An 18,497-nucleotide genomic window follows, 5' to 3' on the forward strand; every position below is an offset into this window, starting at 1 on the left:
TGCAACCACACAGCCCCACAACCCCCATATGTACCCCACATATCCCTGCAACCACACAGCCCGCATATGTACCCCACATTGTCCTGCAACCCCCACATATTTACCCCCACATAGCCCTGCAACCCCCATAGGTACCACCACATAGCCCTGCATATGTATCCCCACATAGCCCTGCAACCCCCATATGTACCCCCTCAACTCCATTCTACAATCCCACAGCCCTTACACCCCCATACATAGTTATCAGAGTCAGGTATCAGCCTCAAGTATCAGAATCAGGTAGCAGACAGAGTATTTCTGATGTTTGACTGATATGTGATCATGTCCTAAAATGAACACTGTATTCCAGGACTCAAACTCGTGTCTTCACGTTCTCAGGCTGTTGCTGTAGCACTTAGCCACAGCTTATAATGAGAGATGGATGAGAATTTGGTCATCTTGACCTCTATGGCAGGCACAGAAACACAATATACATATCCATAGAGATACTTTGGATATGTAACAATGTATTTCTATGGTCCCTGTACACTGAGGTGAAGAAAAATATTTTTTTCCTATAAAAGTAGTAAAAATAATAATGACCAATTATAAAAAAAATTACCGTATTTTATTTATATTTGCTTTTTCTCCTGTGTTCACGACTCCACTAGGACTTGAACTCATGTAGTACTCACATAGTACTCATATGTACCCCCACCAACACAGTCCTGCAACCCTCATATGTACCTCCACATAGTACCCATATATGTATTTTTTCCCCACCAGGTGTTTTTCAAAACCTGACTCGCAAAAAAAAATACAACGAAGAATGATCATGTGAACAGCAAATTGGTTTTACAATAGAAATGTATAGTCTTTTTTGGAGCATTTCTAAAGCAATTTTTCAGAAAGTTTTTGAATGAGACCTTCTTTTTGAAAAAACCCTCTTTTGCATATACTTTAAGGAGACATGTATACAGTATTACTAATAATTCTGCTTTATGAAGTTGCTATGGACGGTTGGTCTACAATGTATGTTCGCAACCACTACAGACACCCCACTCACAAGTCATTTCAGGACTTGTGACTAGAAATTGGGTCAATCCTTGTTGACCCAGGTAACGTCCCATTTATGCAATCAATATGTAACATCACTGCCATCTAAACAGAGAGACAATGCTGAGTTTTTACAGACTAAAATCCTTTTTTTTCAATATTAAAGAAACTTAAAGAATGCATTAAAGCTACAAACAGTGTCGAACTGGGGTGCCAACGGTCCACCAGTAACTACTCCAGGGCCCCACTGTTCTGCAAATGTGACATTATTCTCAATCACAAATTTATATAACAATGAACTGGGTAGATTGGTAAATGACAAAGATGCCGCCATAGTGATTGAAGTATATTGTGCCAAGTACTGCTGATATAAGAGGGTGGTGACCCACTCTTGCACAGGGGCCCACCAGAGGATTTTCCTGTTCTCCTGTGGGCCAGTCCGAGCCTGGCTACAAATCAAATCTAAATGAATAAAACTGAAAAGTTTAATGTGTTCATTTTATACTCAGCTGGAAGTGAAGCTTATCAAGTTATTTTATGTTTCCGTTCACGACTCAAGAAGATTGGGGAAAATTGGGCAATCACTACACTAGGAACAGCTAGTTGTTTTTTTAATATTTAGATATAACAAATGAATATCTGTATAAATATGCGTGGGCCATTCTGTGACTAGGAGAGAACATCGGAAAATTCAGTTTTAAAGCTGCGAATGATGTCAGACGCACATCAGTGCAATCTCTTCTATAAGTATACCCATTCTCCCATGGCAGATTGACATAATTGACATGTCAACCTTTCGGTAATGGATTTAAGGTGAATGAGGTACTTAAGTGACATTAAGATGTGAGTCTATCATAAAGGGCCCATTGAGACTTTTCGGAAAGCCCTCTGCAACAAATGTGCATAGAAGACACATATGTGCCCTCATCATTATATAAATAGCATTTAATTCTTTTGAGAGTCTATTTATGTTTGAAGGGTTATTTCACATAATACAAGATATCTGTTTATATATACATATAGTTTGCTAGATATCACACCATTGTTCCTGTAGATATCATTCTTGTTGTCTGTTTTATATTGATGCCTGATCTACTATGCTTTGTGCGGCATTACTTTTTTCCCTAAAAAGCAGCCATGTTTTTTAATCCTACACAACCCCTTTACACAGGGATAGCTTAGTGGGTGCAATGCATTGTGTATCAGATAGTATTATTGTGTCAACTTCTGTTCATCATACTTACCAGCTCTCTTGAAATGTCCAAAAGGCTAGTAGAATAGGGGAAAACCTCACAGAAAACTTTGCAAATCTCTTGGTCACTCTGTCAGAAAGATTTAGGAAAGTTTGTTGTGCTTGACACTAGGGTGCCCTATTATTAGATGGAGCACTGACATTCAAATGCAGTTTCAGAAGAGCATCGTGTGATGCTAGTCATTACTCATGGACTAGCCGTGATGCTGAGTAGTCTAGAAGTCTGGTCTCAGACACGAATAGGGTTCGACATAAACAAAAGTGGTAAGGCAAAGGTGTAGTCGAATCACAGTCTGAGGTCACAATTCCAGGAAGGTAGCAGATCAAGGCAAACGAATGGTCAGAGGCATGTTCCAAGATTAAGCAGCAATAAATCAGGAGGAACAAGGCAAACATGCAGCACTGAGCTAAGTATACAACTGGCAGTAATCAGAGGCAGCCAGCCAGCTAAATAACCAGGGAATCACTCAAAACAGGAGACACCTGTAGGAAACCCAACAAGCCCCAACCCTGATTAGGTGACTGGCCTGTCTCTCACAACAGTGATAGCTCAGCATACCCCAACCTCAGATTGGATGGCTGAGCTGTCTAGTACAATACTTACAACTCAGCAAACCCTTGCCCCAGATTGAATGGCTGAGCTGCCAGTCACCAGATAGAGTAGAGGAATCATGACAACCACATCAAGCATGGTCACGGAGTGTAAGAGTTGAGCAGATGACATGCATACAATTCAGCAATGGCACAAATATTTGGGGGTGGGGGAGGACTACGGGAGTTAGCTGAGAATAGAACTTGAGATCAGTACCTTTCCCAGGAGTAGGACCACCTCCATTACCATGGATAAGTGATAACATTAAAGTGCCCTCCACTCTGTAATTCCAAACTGTCTATATATTTCACATGTATACTCATCCGAACTCGTGTCTTCTGTTGTCCTCCTGGTGCCTACACTGATCAAATCACCTTCTATCCCTCCTTCTTTCAAGACTGTCATGGGGAAAAAAGCGGTAAACCTAAAGAGAAGCATGGTTTAGACTTACTACTTCACTCCCCAAGCCACTATGGCAGTCATCTTGGAAACAAGAGGAAACACACGCCAATCTGAGCAGAGAAGGCATCGGGAGGCAAACAGAGGCCACTTGACAGGATGATTATTTATAAAAATGTATATTCACATTTCAGTCCTGGGTGGGGGGTATCTTTTACTATTGGAAAACCCACATTTTGTTGTATAAATATGCTTCTAAAAGCTGTTGAACCGTGGCAAAAGGATTTTCTATCCAAACAAAAAAAGGGAGTGTATCCAGCGAGCGTAGAGGGAACAGTGATAGACGTTTATGCAAAGAACTTCTCCATATTTAATGAATCCAAAAATGGTACATGTATAGACAAAAATTTAAATTTCACCCCTCTAAAACTACGCGTTTCGGCAGATGACTTTTTCAAGATGCCTTTTACGCTCACTGGATACACTCCCTTTTTTTTTGCGTGTATACAGCTGTGCTTAGTCTGGACTGAACTACTTCCGTGCTGGAGCGTCTGAAACGGCCGTCATAGTGGTGAGCTGAAATTATTTATATTTTTTCCAAAGGATTTTCTATATTACACTTTCCAAGAGCCAAATTTTATTAGTCTATATTAAAGTCAGTGCTTTGAGTCTGAGTTGTCCAGATTCATTTCAATTTATTTGCCGAGTTTAAGATCTCTTGTTGCCAGTGAATAGAAAATATTCTTGCCTCCATCAAAGCCTAGTCTTGCATTCACACAGTCGTAGTTTGATGACCTGTATTCTGTTATTTTGTAGGGTTGCTTGTGAAACAGGTCTCAAGATGGTTGCACCAATGTAAGTTGTTATGAATATCTGCCTTTCTTGGGTGCTTTATTGACACTCACGGTTGGATCTGGGGCAATGTTTAAAAGTTTCCTATTTGTAGGAATGCAAATGTTTGTTTGCATGAACTTTTGGGGCAACTTTAGGACTAGAGTCAAGAAACTGTGGTCAATAAACAGTACAAATCCTTTGCTGCAAGTGCCAAACAAAGTTCATTTCGCTTCGATGTCAATAGAAAATTAATAGGCAATTAATCTACGTAAATGGTGAAATCACAATATGATCGGTCATTTGGCGCATGTTTTATTGCAGGTTAACCTTGTTATAAGTACAAAAAAGTCAAAGAGACCAAAAAGACAAATGGCACTGTCTGTGAAATCGAGGTAGTCCTGAAATAGGGCCCAGGTGTTAATCAATAATCATCTTGGTATCAGCCACACAATCATGATCACGGGTGCTCTTCTGAAAACACACGAAAATCCATTGCCATTTGTGAGAAGAAAGAGAAAGCAATCACCGATCTAAATTTCCCAACTTTATTTCATCTTCATATTAAAAATTCCATGGCCGGGGGAGTAAGAAAACGGAGCCCTTGTGAGCAGGGATAGACAACGGCCGTTTCGCGCTGTGCTTGCGCTTCCATGGGTCAGCTTGTTATAAGTTCAGTTAATATATATGGACTTAGCACACGAAACCTTAATTGGCCTTTTCCATCTGTAGATCATTCATGGGCACATTTCCCATTCTTTCAGTCATTTTGTTCCTTGTATGCTACTAATTTCTTGCTTTGAATCGAGTCGAGATATAATTATGAGCTGTTTCCATAGGTAACACATGTTGTTGTTTTGCAGCCGGATTGACTCACTAATTCTGCAAGGGTACATAGAGCGTTCCCAGATCTGCTGGCTCATTGTCAGCTCTGCCGTAGCATTTAATCATGTAGTCAGCACTAATAAGCAGATGATATGCATGGTTTGTACATATGGAAATAGTCACAGATTTATGTAAATATATGTGTCACACAGAGTGAAAATACACAGCACGTTTGTCTTCACTTTCTTACCTTGCTTTGCATATATTGATTTCAATGATCTATAATTTATTATAATTTGACATTCATGACTTGCCTTTAAAAATTAATTCTCATACACTAGCTGGAATGAGTTTCTGACGGTTTACATTATCAATAAGGTTATGGGAAGAGCAATAAATTAGAGAATTTGTAACAAAAAAATCTGGATTTAGATTCCCACCTTAAAGGGTTTATCTAGGACTTTTTTTTTATCATGGGCTTGAAAACTAACAGGCAGGTGCTGTAGTTTCTCTTCGTCTTCTGGGCTGTTCTATTGACAGGGCGTGACCGCCGATGTCATGCTGATTGACAATTAGATAGCGGGGAGTCAGCTGTCAATCAGCATGACATCGGCAGTCACATACTATAAACAGAGCAGAGCGGAAAAGAAGCCACTGCTTTGTCGATGTAACGTCAGCGGAAGCTGCTGCGTCACCGGAAGATGTGGTCTGTGCCGACAGAGATTGGTGCCGGGCACAACAGACAGGGAGGCAGTAACTACCTGCCTGTTAGTTTTTAGGCCGGTAGTGAAAACAAATAGTCTCGGATAAACTCTTTAAGGATATGGCTCCTCTACAGTTATTAAATATTATATTCATGGTTGATATGTAAATCACCTCGCTAAACAGTGATGGAGATGAATGTGAAGGAAGTATACAATTGTAAGGTAAAGTATAATGTCAGTAAAATAACTAGATAAGGCTCCGTCCACATATTGTCTCTAGCCAAAGTAGATAACATCTGCCTAGTCTTATTTCAGGAACTCAGAACCACAGGGGGTCTCCTGGGAGAATGTTAGAGGTGTCAATCCGTGACGTCGCAGCGATCGTATGATTATCGCTCCAGCGTCGTAGACTGCTGTCACACGTTGCAATCACGGCGCTGGAGCGATGCCGAAGTCCCCGGTAACCAGGGTAAACATCGGGTAACTAAGCGCAGGGCCGCGCTTAGTAACCCGATGTTTACCCTGGTTACCAGCGTAAACGTAAAAAAAAAAAACAGTACATACTTACATTCCGGTGTCTGTCCCCGGCGTTCTGCTTCTCTCCACTGTGTAAGCGCCATAGCCGGAAAGCACAGCGGTGACGTCACCGCTGTGCTCGCTTTCCGGCCGGCAGGCGCTCACACAGTGCAGAGAAGCTGAGACGCCGGGGACAGACACCGGAATGTAAGTATGTACTGTTTGTTTTTTTTACGTTTACGCTGGTAACCACGGTAAACATCGGGTTACTAAGCGCGGCCCTGCGCTTAGTTACCCGATGTTTACCCTGGTTACAAGCGAACACATCGCTGGATCGCTGTCACACACAACGATCCAGCGATGTCAGCGGGTGATCAAGCGACGAAAGAAAGTTCCATACGATCTGCTACGACGTACGATTCTCAGCGTGATGTCTGATCGCAGTAGCGTGTCAGACACTGCGATATCGTAACGATATCGCTAGAACGTCACGAATCGTACCGTCGTAGCGATCAAAATGGTACTGTGTGACAGTACCCTTACACTATGTGAGCCTACATCATTTACCGAGAGAGGGAGAAAGTATCATCTGTGCCTGCCTCATTTACACATTTACAGAATTAAACAGGGAGACAGTACTATCTGTGTCTACATCATTTACAAAAAAGTGGCAGTACTATCTGTAGCTAAATACTTCCAAAGGAAAATAGGTAGGCAGAACTTCTTGTGTCTTCACTATTTGGGGGGGGAGACAAGAAGGCAGAGTGATTTGTGCCTACATAATTTACAGAGATAAACATGGCAACTACTGTCTGTGCCTGCATAATTTTGGAAAGGTAATAGGTAGAACTACAGTATGTAAGCCTACATCATTTACAGAGAGTGATAGTACTATCTGTGCCTACATCATTTACATAGGGAATCAGGGAGGCAGAACTTTCTGTGCTTACATCATTTCCTGAGTGACAAAGGCTATGTGCACACGTAGGAAAAGAGGTGCAGAATTTTCTGCACAAAATCTGCATCTCCTGGCAGAATCCGCAGCTGCGAATTTGCAGCGGTTTTTATGCAGATTTTGTGCGGTTTTTATGTGGAATTGATGCGGATTTTCTGCGGTTTTTGCCACTGCGGATTTTTAACATGGAGGGGTGCAGAAACGCTGCAGATCCGCACAAAAGAAGTGACATGCACTTCTTTGAAATCCGCAGCAATTCCGCACTGATTTTTCCGCACCATCTGCGCAGCTTTTTTTTTACCCCGTTGAATAACATTGTACTGTACATCACAGTGCGGATCTGCAGCGTTTCTGCGCGGAAAAATCCGCTGCGGATCCTCAGTAATTCCGCATTGTGTGCACATAGCCAAATACTCAAGAAAAATGGCAGCAACAACATGTCAAAATTCTATAAACAAATTGTATCTTATTCCCAATAATTCTTTTCTGCTAAAACTATGACTGGACCACAGTTGTGGACTGATTGCTCATAAACCTGAACCAAGGGGGAATGTGGAAACCACACACAAAAACGCGATCCAATAAGTCCATAGTAAAAAGTAATACTTTATTAGAATTTCAAATAATCCACAAGTAAATGACAGGAACAGAGAACATAAAATGCAGCCATTAAAACACCTGTAGCTGTTGAAATAGACGCCTCTGCCCAAGAGGCCAGCAGGCAGATTAACAAAAATATTCTATCAAGCATAAATGTAATTCATTAAAATCACTCACCCGGTATTGTGCATCTATCATATTTCCCCAGAGTACAAATAACTATATACAGGTTCTGAGAGGATCACTGATGTGGGGTTAGAGCAAGGAAACTGCCATGTTATGCATACCAAAAGGTAAGTGCCAAAGTATCAATAGTTACCTCAAGTGAGTGTCACGAATGAGCATGCAGGGCTGACGCATCACCCCAACGTGCGTTTCGGATGTCTTTCGTCAGGGGACACATCCGAAACGAAGGACATCCGAAACGCGCGTCGGGGTGACGCGTCAGCCCTGCATGCTCATTCGTGACACTCACTTGAGGTAACTATTATTAGTAGTAGTATTTTTTACCAGGGTGAGATCACACTGAAGTATGAGGTTGGGATAACCTCACTGTCACATGGACTTCTTATGCAATTGTAAAAGCATATAAAAAAGTAAAACTGAAAATAGAGTCCTATTCATGTAAAATAGGTGCAGGGCGAAATATAAAGGGAAATACTGTTCTCTCTTTAATATATTGTATAACTTTTCACATTTAGATCAACTTGACATCGTCTCGATGGCTGAAACAACCATGACACCAGAAGAAATTGAACTTGAAATGACAAAAATCCAGCGGCTTCGAGAAGTCTTGGTCAGAAGGGAATCAGAACTAAAGTTCATGTGAGTTTTTTTTATTGGCAACACCACAGACCACAATTTACATGCAAAGCTTGGAAATGTTGAGATAGGTATAATAAGTGATTTATTATATGGCGATTATTTACAAGCGCACTTTGTTATTGCTGGCCTGGAACTGGAACTCACCTATGCTATATACAGGTCTACAGGCTCTGCTAGAAATAGCCTTATTATAAAAATGGTGATAGGAGCTGGTAACTTCTGAATAAAACATCCTATTTAGAATTCATTGCATTTAATAGTGTTAAGAATTGTAACACAAAAAAGTGTAGCATGGTTTCTATCATTGAATTTGCCAAGATCCAAATTCGATGACCATCTATAACCAATAAAAAGAGAAAAACAGGATCCGCATAGCAAAAATATAAAAGTCATAAACTTTATTCCATCCAATTAGGATATCTATAACAATTAAAACCGTGTCCATTCTCTGACACGTTTCTGGCCGAAGCCTTTAGTCATTGACCCTCTGAAGCCGGATGTATGTGTGTCGGCTTCAGAGAGGTGCACTGCGCCTGATTGGAGGTGCAGAAGACTTCCGAAGATGCGCAGTGCTCCTCTTTGAAGAAGCCATGCATACACCCGGCTTCAGAGGGTCAATGAAGTGATTGAAAGAAAACCCACGGATGCGTGGGGTATGTATAGTGCTAGCAATAATGCCAGGGCGTGTAAGCCATGTTATCACACCCACAGACCTGATAGTATGCTAACTCCATAGCTAGGCTGCAAGTGTAGGGTGCTTGGAATACCGTTTCTGGGCCGCCTCCTTGAGCCAGTACTCACACGTAGATATATCATCAGATAGTTTGAACTCACCTGTAGGAAGCACACATGAAGATTCCAGAAGAAGGCTTATTTTCCAGCTGAATTCTTGTAGATATACACACAGTAGGTAAAAAAAGACTTTTCTGACCAGATCTGCAAACACATGGGCTTCTAAGATGGGTAATAGACAGTGATTGAAAGAAACCCACTCATGCGTTGGGTATGTATAGCGCTAACAATAATGCCAGTGCTTGTAAGCCATGTTATCACACCCACAGGGGCGTGATAACATGCTAAATGGGCCAACTAGTCTGTGGATACTAACACCCATCGACTAGTCAAAGCCCTCATAAACATTTCATAAACGCACCTTAGAAATACTTTTTCTTAAGATCTGTTTGTGTGTAATGTAATACAGGGACTGTTAAGCAGGGGGTTTATATATGTAGACACAACTGCTGGTGGTTCTGGGGACATAGGGGATCTGACCGGATCCCTTTAATCTAGTGGCGGCTGCAGGCAGTCAGAATTGTTACATTTTTCGAGTGAGAAAAATAAATCTCCACTATAAAGAACAGATGTAAATTTACAGGTTTTTAGACCTGATAGTATTCTAACTCCATAGCTAGGCTGCAAGTGTAGGGTGCTTGGAATACCGTTTCTGGGCCGCCTCCTTGAGCCAGTACTCACACGTAGATATATCATCAGATAGCTTGAACTCAACTGTAGGAAGCACACGTGAAGATTCCAGAAGAAGGCTTATTTTCCAGCAGAATTCTTGTAGATATACACACAGTAGGTAAAAAAAGGACTGTTCTGACCAGATCTGCAAACACATGGGCTTCTAAGATGGGTGATAGACAGTAATGAGGAATAAGAATGGGGAAAAGGGAAGGATTACTGACATCAGAGCTACAGGGAGAGAAGAAGGACAAACTTCTAAGATAGCAAACCTTATTGCAAGCACAATATAACAACACAGCGATAATACAATACTGTCTGTATGATTCCCAAATCATGGGACATGACAAATGGCAAACATTAACTTTAATGAAGACATAATATATTTTGCAGAGTTATAAATAAGTGAGGAGTGGGCTCTGCTATAGGTTTGGATATTGGGGCCCTGAGAATTGCTTATCCTTTTCCCAAAAAACTGGACAATCCCTTCTACGAGCACACAGTTGTTGTTGGTAACACCATTGTTTTATTACCATGAGAAATAGTAATACACAATCTGCACCATTGTAAGACCCTCTTCTATACTGCGCATATAGGAATAATGATCACATTAGTTTGTGAACACATCAAAGTGGTATTCCTGATCCTAAAAGTGCTGGATTTATAGCCCATAGTTTACACGCACGTATAACTGCAATAGTCAGCATTTCATTGATATATTCTATGTCCACTTTTTAGGGCACAGTAATTATTCAGAACGATTTCATGAACGTAAAATACATTTGTCAAAACAAACTCTTCCAAGTCGGAGAAAGGCGAAGGGGTTTGATTAAAAATCCTGATGTCTGTCCTTTGAACAGATGCAAATATTCAATCCTTCCTGATGAAGATGGAAGTTGAATTACCATAGAAAAGCTTTTGTCTCGCAGACTGACAGCTGGCTATGACTACACATGTATAGGAAGACAGTTTCATATTGTCTGATCTTCATTTTTTCGTGACATCAAAGAACTGATGCTCAGACGGATTAATCAAAAACAGTGACATGTATCTACAATGTAAATTTGCCAATATTAGTTTCGTGTTCAGAATATTTGAAAGCATTTCTTTAAAAGTATAGGCAGCTCGGTGGCTCAATACTGGTTGCTTTGCAGTACTGGGGTTATAGATCCCTTTCCAACCAAGGACAACATTTTGATTGAGTTCCTTTTGTTTCTTTGGTTGATGCATATCCATTTGGGCTTTGTCTAGTACTTTCCAAAAGATTAAAGATAATCTGTCACCAGGTTTTTGCTACCTCATCTGAGAGAATAGCATAATGTAGGAGCAGAGACCCTGATTCTAGTGTTGTATCACTGCGTGCTTGTCAGGCTCACCAAATGAGGTGGATCCACTGATCCTCAGGTCCAGGTGGGCACACGGACCCCGGGCGATGGTGCAGCTTCCTCGAGGACTTGGACAAACAGTAATCTCAGGAGCAGTAGGACAGATGAAGTGGAACGCAGCAAGGATGTATTCAATCACAAGCTCAATAAGCGCAGATGGTGGAGCACTCCAAACATAGGGCTCTTGAGTCTCAATCCCAAGACACAGGTGTGTTTCTTAATGGGCCTTAACTAGGTCTATTGAGAGGATGTCATTAATCCATGCTGGGCAACTTGCAAAATCTATGGTGGAGCACAACAGAGGGCAGTGGACCCAGTGGAAGGAAGCGAAGCCCGGAATATCCCGGACAGGTATGTAACAGTGCTGCAGATTAGATTAGATTTCATCTGCTACAGATGTATTAGTTCTCTGAATGCTAATCTATATATAACCCCACCCGGATCACTGATTGACAGCTCTCTGTGCACATTGTCGAATACACCAATACAGAAAGCTGCAATCAATGGTGGTGTAGTTGAACTACCTGTTAGCAGGCCAAGTGGTCCTTTTGTGATAAAATCATTGTTTTATCAGCAGATTATTAAAACTACAATAAGCAGCCCAGTAAGTGATACATCGCTGGAATCAGGGTCTCTGTCCCTACATCATGCTGGTCTCAGAATAGGTAGAAAAAACCTGGTCACAAATTCCTTTTAATAGCTTAACTCCATTCCTGTGAAAATCAATTATAACTAACGAGCAATTAACACCGTGTGATAATGGTCAGTAGTTCAAAGTATTCCCATCATGGAAATTTTTGGCATATGCCATGTGTTGGTCCCACAGATTTTAGGTAATATACAGTATATGTCCGGTTTAAATCAGAATTGCCAACCATCCAGAAATTCTGGAACAGTCAGAAAACATTGGGCAGTTTTTTAAGCTGTTTGTAAAACTAAAAATGATGAGTCACCATAAGAGCAGTTACTGAAATCCTGTTAGAATTACGAGCTATGGACATTATATCACTTAAAGGGGTTGTCCAGTAGAGGACAAAATCAAGCTTAATCAATTAAGAAACCTAATTAAAATAAAAAACACTGCATACTCCCCTGAAGCGGAGCCATTTCAGCAATGTCGGCACTACTGTTTCCAGTGGCGGCATTACTTGGGTCACGTGCAGGAGGCAGCCATTGAGTGGCCACTCGTCAGCTGCAGCGCATCAATATTCTATCAGCGTGGATATCTGGTCTGAAAAATAGTAAAGGCTGCAGCTGACGAGCAGCCGCTCATTGGTTGTGGCCTAAACTTGGCACAACAAGTCACGTCACTCTCCGGAAACAGCGACGCCGACATTGCTGGAAAGGCGCCGCTGCAGAACATGAGAATCCATTGTTTTTCTTGTAATTTTGGACCTGAATTGAATAAGCTGTGGCTGTCCAGTAATGAAAAACCCCTTTAAAATCTAAATAATTTTCAACGTTCTCCAATATATCCATAAAAAACGTTGGCTGTCCAGAAAAAAATAAAAAATAAAGTTGGCAACCCTAGTATAAAAGCAGCCAGCTATAGCACAGATCAGAGTAATTTCAAAAGCAGTGTCCTAGATTTAGACAATTAATAGATTGTTATACTTGGTCTGAGATCGCAGACCACAGCTGGTGATTTTTGGCCGCATTCTTGTAATTTGCCTATAGCATAAATCTCATTTGTAATGCTTTGTTAATTTTTATCAGTCTCAATTGGAAAAGAAAAAGCCAAAGAGGTTTTCAGTTGCATCAGCAAATGTGAGAAGAAGATATAGTGAGTATTTGCCCGTTGACAAGAGGTGCAGTTGTGTGAAAAGTGTTTGCCCCCTTCCTGATTTCCTATTCTTTTGCATGTTTGTCACACTTAAATGTTTCCGATCACCAAACAAATGTAAATATTAGACAAAGATAACACAAGTCATCACAAAATGCAGTTTATAAATGAAGGTCTTTATTATTAAGGGAAAAAGAAATCCAAACCTACAGGGCCCTGTGTGGGAAAGTGATTGCCCCCTAAACCTAATAACTGGTTGGGCCACCATTAGCAGCAACAACTACAATCAAGTGAGGGCGATACCTGGCAATGAGTCTTTTACAATGTTTGGAGAAATTTTGGCTCACTCTTCTTGTAATTCAGCCACATTGGAGGGTTTATGAGCATGAACTGCCTTTTTAAGGTCATGCCACAGCATCTCAATTGGATTAAGGACTTTGACTAGGCCACTCCAAAGTCTTAATTTTGTTTTTCGTAAGACATTCAGAGGTGGACGTGCTGGTGTGTTTTAGATCATTGTCCTGCTGCATAACCCAAGTGCCCTTCAGCTTGAGGTCACAAACAGATAGCCGGACATTCTCCTTCAGGATTTTTTGGTAGACTGCAAAATTCATGGTTCCATTTACCACAGCAAGTCTTCCAGGTCCTTTTGTGACCTCTTGGATGAGTCATTGCTTTACTCTTCGGGTAATTTTGGTCAGCCGGGCACTCCTGGGAAGGTTCACTACTGTTCTATGTTTTCGCCATTTGTGGATAATGGCTCTCTCTGTGGTTCACTGGAGTCCCAAAGCTTGACAAATGGCTTTATAACCTTTCCCAGACTGATAGATCTCAATGACTTTGCTTCTTATTTGCTCCAGAATTTCTTTGGATCGCAACATGATGTCTAGCTTTTGAAGATCTTTAGGTCTACTTCACTTTATCAGGCAGGTCCTATTTAAGTGACTTCTTGATTGAGAACAGGTGTGGCAGTAATCAGGCCTGTGTGTGGCTAGGGAATTTGAACTCTGCTTCCCAAACGTGATCAACCACAGTTAATTTAGGTTTTGTGGGGGCAATCACTTTTTCACACAGGGCCCTGTAGGTTTGGATTTCTTTTTCCCTTAATACTAAATACCTTTATTTAAAAACTGCATTTTGTGATTACTTGTGTCATCTTAGTTTAATATTTTACATTTGTTTGGTGATCTGAAATATTTAAGTATGAGAAACATGCAAAAGAATAGGAAATCAGGAAGGGGGCAAACACTTTTTCTCACAACTGTATATTCTATTATTTTAATTTTTAGATAAATTGGAAAAGGCTGACAGGCTAAAATGCAAGAAGCTTTTCATAATACAGAAATAAGTAAACAAAAAGATGAGGAGTAAAACACATACATCTCAGAGTCGTTGAATTAAAAATCTCGCATTTTATTTATGTATTTTATTTTTTAAAGTACGGTAAGGCATACATTAGTAACTGGAATAAAAAGAGAATTTATAAAGACCTGTACATACAAAGTTATATTTTTAAATTCTGAAATAATAATAATGTTCATTGCTGGCAAAATATTTGCTTTATACATACAAATGTGAACAATTTCCAGTACAGGAATGGGTTCATTCAAGTGACAAGAAAATTAGTTTGGGATTTTTATTTTGGATCCGTTTTATAAGACAAGGTGATGGGTTTTATACATCTGTTATGACAAAATGTAAATTATCAATTGCTGTACTTTTTTTTTTGGGTGAACGTACATTGAAGTAAATGGAACAATGGATTAAAAGCACAGATGGCGGCTTTACCTGTTATTTGTGACACGGTCTTTTTTTTCATCTGTTGTCCCATTAATTTTAACGATGTAATTTTTATGACTTCAAAAAAATGTGTGTTTTCATAATGGGAAGTAATAGATGCATTTTGATAATAAGGTCCTGATATCAGTGCAGTGGGGAATTGTTCAGTCTTTTTATATACGCCTTTAAGCCACAAAAGATGGAAGGAAACAGGAGAGTAGAGATAGGTGTGAGCAGAGATATACTGTAAACAGAGCAGAATAATAGCACCACTCTCATGAATTATTCTTGATACCTTATTAAAACAATAGACCCTTACCAGTAGCGTAGCTACTGGGGGGGCAGAGGGGGCCGTCGCCCCGGGCCCTGTCACATGAAGGGGCCCACCAGGAGCCAGGGCCACTTCTGTGAGGAGGCAGAACACTGCATAGGAGGAGAGCAGTATAATGTCTGCTCCCATCTGAGGAAGACTCTGCACGCTATTAGCACAGTGGCGGCTGCAGTCTCCCTCCTGCAGTGAATGGTGCTGCCCTTCTGACCTGATCATGAAGCTTTCCCCCTGTGCTTCCCTCTGTGCACGCTGGGATTGGCTCAGGCACGCTGGGTCCTAGTGCCCACATGTTGCATTTCACCTAGACACTTCCTGGTCCTGCCTGCAAACGTTATCAGTAAGTGCTGGGGATGGAACATTATAGGTTTTATTAAATTCAGGTATGTCACTGTGATGTGAATGTGAGACCATTGGGGTATTGTGGGGGCTGAAAGTGGGTGAGGGGGGACAGGGTAATGAGGGGGTGGATGTGAGACCATGGGGGTATTGTGGGGGCTGAAAGTGGGTGAGGGGGGACAGTGTACTGAGGGGGTGGATGTGAGATGATGGGGGGTATTGGTTACTGAAGTGGGGGAGGGGAGACAGGGCACTGGGGGGGGGGGTAAATGTGAGACCATGGGGCTGTTGTGGGGGCTGAAGGTGGATGAGGTGGGACAGGGCACTGAGGGGGTGGATGTGAGATGATGGGGGTATTGGGGCAAAAGTGGGGGAGGGGGGACATGTCACTGGGGGCTGAATATTATAATGTTTAGTTCTGATATTATATGTGATCCATCATGTAATATTTGCTGTCTGGGGAGGCTGGAGATGGGGGGTAGGGGGCTTTTGATACATACCACTTGGGTCTTTTATGAGTATTAGTATACGAAGCCCCCATACAGTAACCAAGAGCTGCATCACATTTACAGCACCACTCCAGCGTTTTTTTAATTTCACTGCTGGGGCGGTGCTGATAATCCCCGTCCCCTGCCCCCTGTCTGATACTCACCTTCCGGCGTCTTCATCTGTTTTAGTCTCCGCTCGGCTCCGTCTCCTGCAGTTTGTGACCTGTCCGAGGCTTCAGTGTTTCATGGAGCAGCGCAGAGGTCACTAATCAATGTGAGTCTGTGGGAGCCTCGTTCTGGCCTCTTTCTCACTCTCAGGCTATGTGCACACGGTGCGGATTTGGCTGCTGCGGATTCACAGCAGTTTTCCATGCGGTGTACAGTGCCATGTAAACCTATGGAAAACCAAATCCACAGTGCCCATGGTGTGGAAAATACCACACGGAAACGCTGCGTTGTATTTTCCGCAGCATGTCAATTCTTTGTGCGGATTCCGCAGCGTTTTACACCTGCTCCTCAATAGGAATCCGCAGGTGTAAAAACGCAGGCGAAATCTTCACAAAAAACGCAGGAAATCCACGGTAAATCCAGAGGTAAAACGCAGCACGTTTAACCTGTGGATTTTGCAAAAATGGTGCGGAAAAATCCGCACACGAATCCGCAGCGTGTGCACATAGCCCCATAGTCTTACATTGAGCGCTTGTGACATAGCTTCTAACTTCTGGCCAGTCAGAAGCTGCGCTCACAAGTTTGAGCTGTGGGACTGCAGCAGTGCCACAAAATAGTGAAACCGCCGGAGGATGAGTAAATGACCGGGGCAGGGGACTTGAGCTTACAACACCCCTCCAGCGGTGGAAAAAAAACCTCTGCTAGAGTGGTGCTTTAATAATAAGCAATTTATTACTATAAAGTTGATAAAGGCTTGGAATAAATGTCTGCAGTCACTTTATGTGACTGCAGACTGCCAAATCATGACAGGGAGCTGCGGGCCAATCATACTGTGTATAGAGGAGCTGCGGGCCCATCATACTGTGTATAAGGGAGCTGCGGGCCCATCATACTGTGTATAAGGAGCTGTGGCCCCATCATACTGTGTATAAGGGAGCTGCAGGCCCATCATACTGTGTATAAGGGAGCTGCGGGCCCATCATACTGTGTATAAGGGAGCTGCGGGCCCATCATACTGTGTATAAGGGAGCTGCGGGCCCATCATACTGTGTATAAGGAAGCTGCGGGCCCATCATAATACTGTGTATAAGGGAGCTGCGGGCCCATCATATTGTGATAAGGAAGCTGCGGGCTCATCATAATACTGTGTATAAGGGAGCTGCGGGCCCATCATATTGTGATAAGGAAGCTGCGGGCTCATCATAATACTGTGTATAAGGAAGCTGTGGCCACATCATACTGTGTACAGGGGAACTGTGAGGGACATCATACTGTTTGACGGAAACTGCAGGCCCATCATACTGTGTATAAGGGAGCTGCGGGCCCATCATACTGTGTATAAGGGAGCTGCGGGCCCATCATACTGTGTATAAGGGAGCTGCGGGCTCATCATACTATGTATAGGGGAGCTGTGGGCCCATCATACTGTGTATAAGGGAGCTGCGGGCTCATCATACTATGTATAAGGGAGCTGCGGGCCCATCATACTATGTATAAGGAAGCTGTGGCCACATCATACTGTGTACAGGGGAACTGTGAGGGACATCATACTGTTTGACGGAAACTGCAGGCCCATCATACTGTGTATAAGGGAGCTGTGGTCCCACCATACTGTGTATAGGGAACTGTGAAGGCATATTGTGCATATGGGAGCTGTTGGCCCATTACACTGTATATAGGGGAGCTCTGTCAGCATTATACTGTGTAAAGGGGAGCAGTGGGAACATCATACGGTGTATAGGGGAGTTATAGAATCATCATACTGTGTATAGGGGAGCTGTGGGGCCTTTAGACTGTGTATAAGGAAGCTTTAAGGCTACGTTCACATTTGCGTTCGGTGCCGCAGCGTCGCTGCATGCGTCATGCACCCCTATATTTAACATGGGGGCGCATGGACATGCGTTGCATTTGCGTTTTGTGACGCATGCGTCGCTGTGGTGCATGCGTCAGGGCGCAGAGAACGCAGCAAGTTGCAGTTTTTTCTGCGCCCAAAACCATGCAAAAGTGGACGCATGTGTCAAAAAACGCTGCGTTGTGCATGCGTTCACATTTGCGTTGTGCGCCGCGTCGTGAACGTAGCCTAAGCTCACCATACTGTGTATAATGGAGCAGTACATGGGGGAACTTAGGGGACATTATTAAATGTAAAGTGGGCACTTAAGCATTACTGTATTGTTATAGGGGCACTCAGAGTATTGCGACCATCAAAGTTGCATATCGTCACAATAT

General features: G+C 42.2%; 1 protein-coding gene across 1 annotated transcript in view; it reads left to right on the forward strand.

Moving 5' to 3' along the window:
• The window catches only part of BMERB1 (bMERB domain containing 1), a 188,330-nt gene that overhangs the window by 132,614 nt on the left and 37,219 nt on the right, over window positions 1–18,497 (forward strand). Inside the window, exon 2 of the mRNA XM_077275119.1 lies at window positions 8,411–8,534. Within this exon, the coding sequence (XP_077131234.1) occupies window positions 8,411–8,534 (124 nt within the window). The remainder of the gene's footprint in view (window positions 1–8,410; window positions 8,535–18,497) is intronic.

The sequence above is a fragment of the Ranitomeya variabilis genome, chromosome 7 (assembly GCF_051348905.1).
Source record: "Ranitomeya variabilis isolate aRanVar5 chromosome 7, aRanVar5.hap1, whole genome shotgun sequence".
NCBI lineage: Eukaryota > Metazoa > Chordata > Amphibia > Anura > Dendrobatidae > Ranitomeya > Ranitomeya variabilis.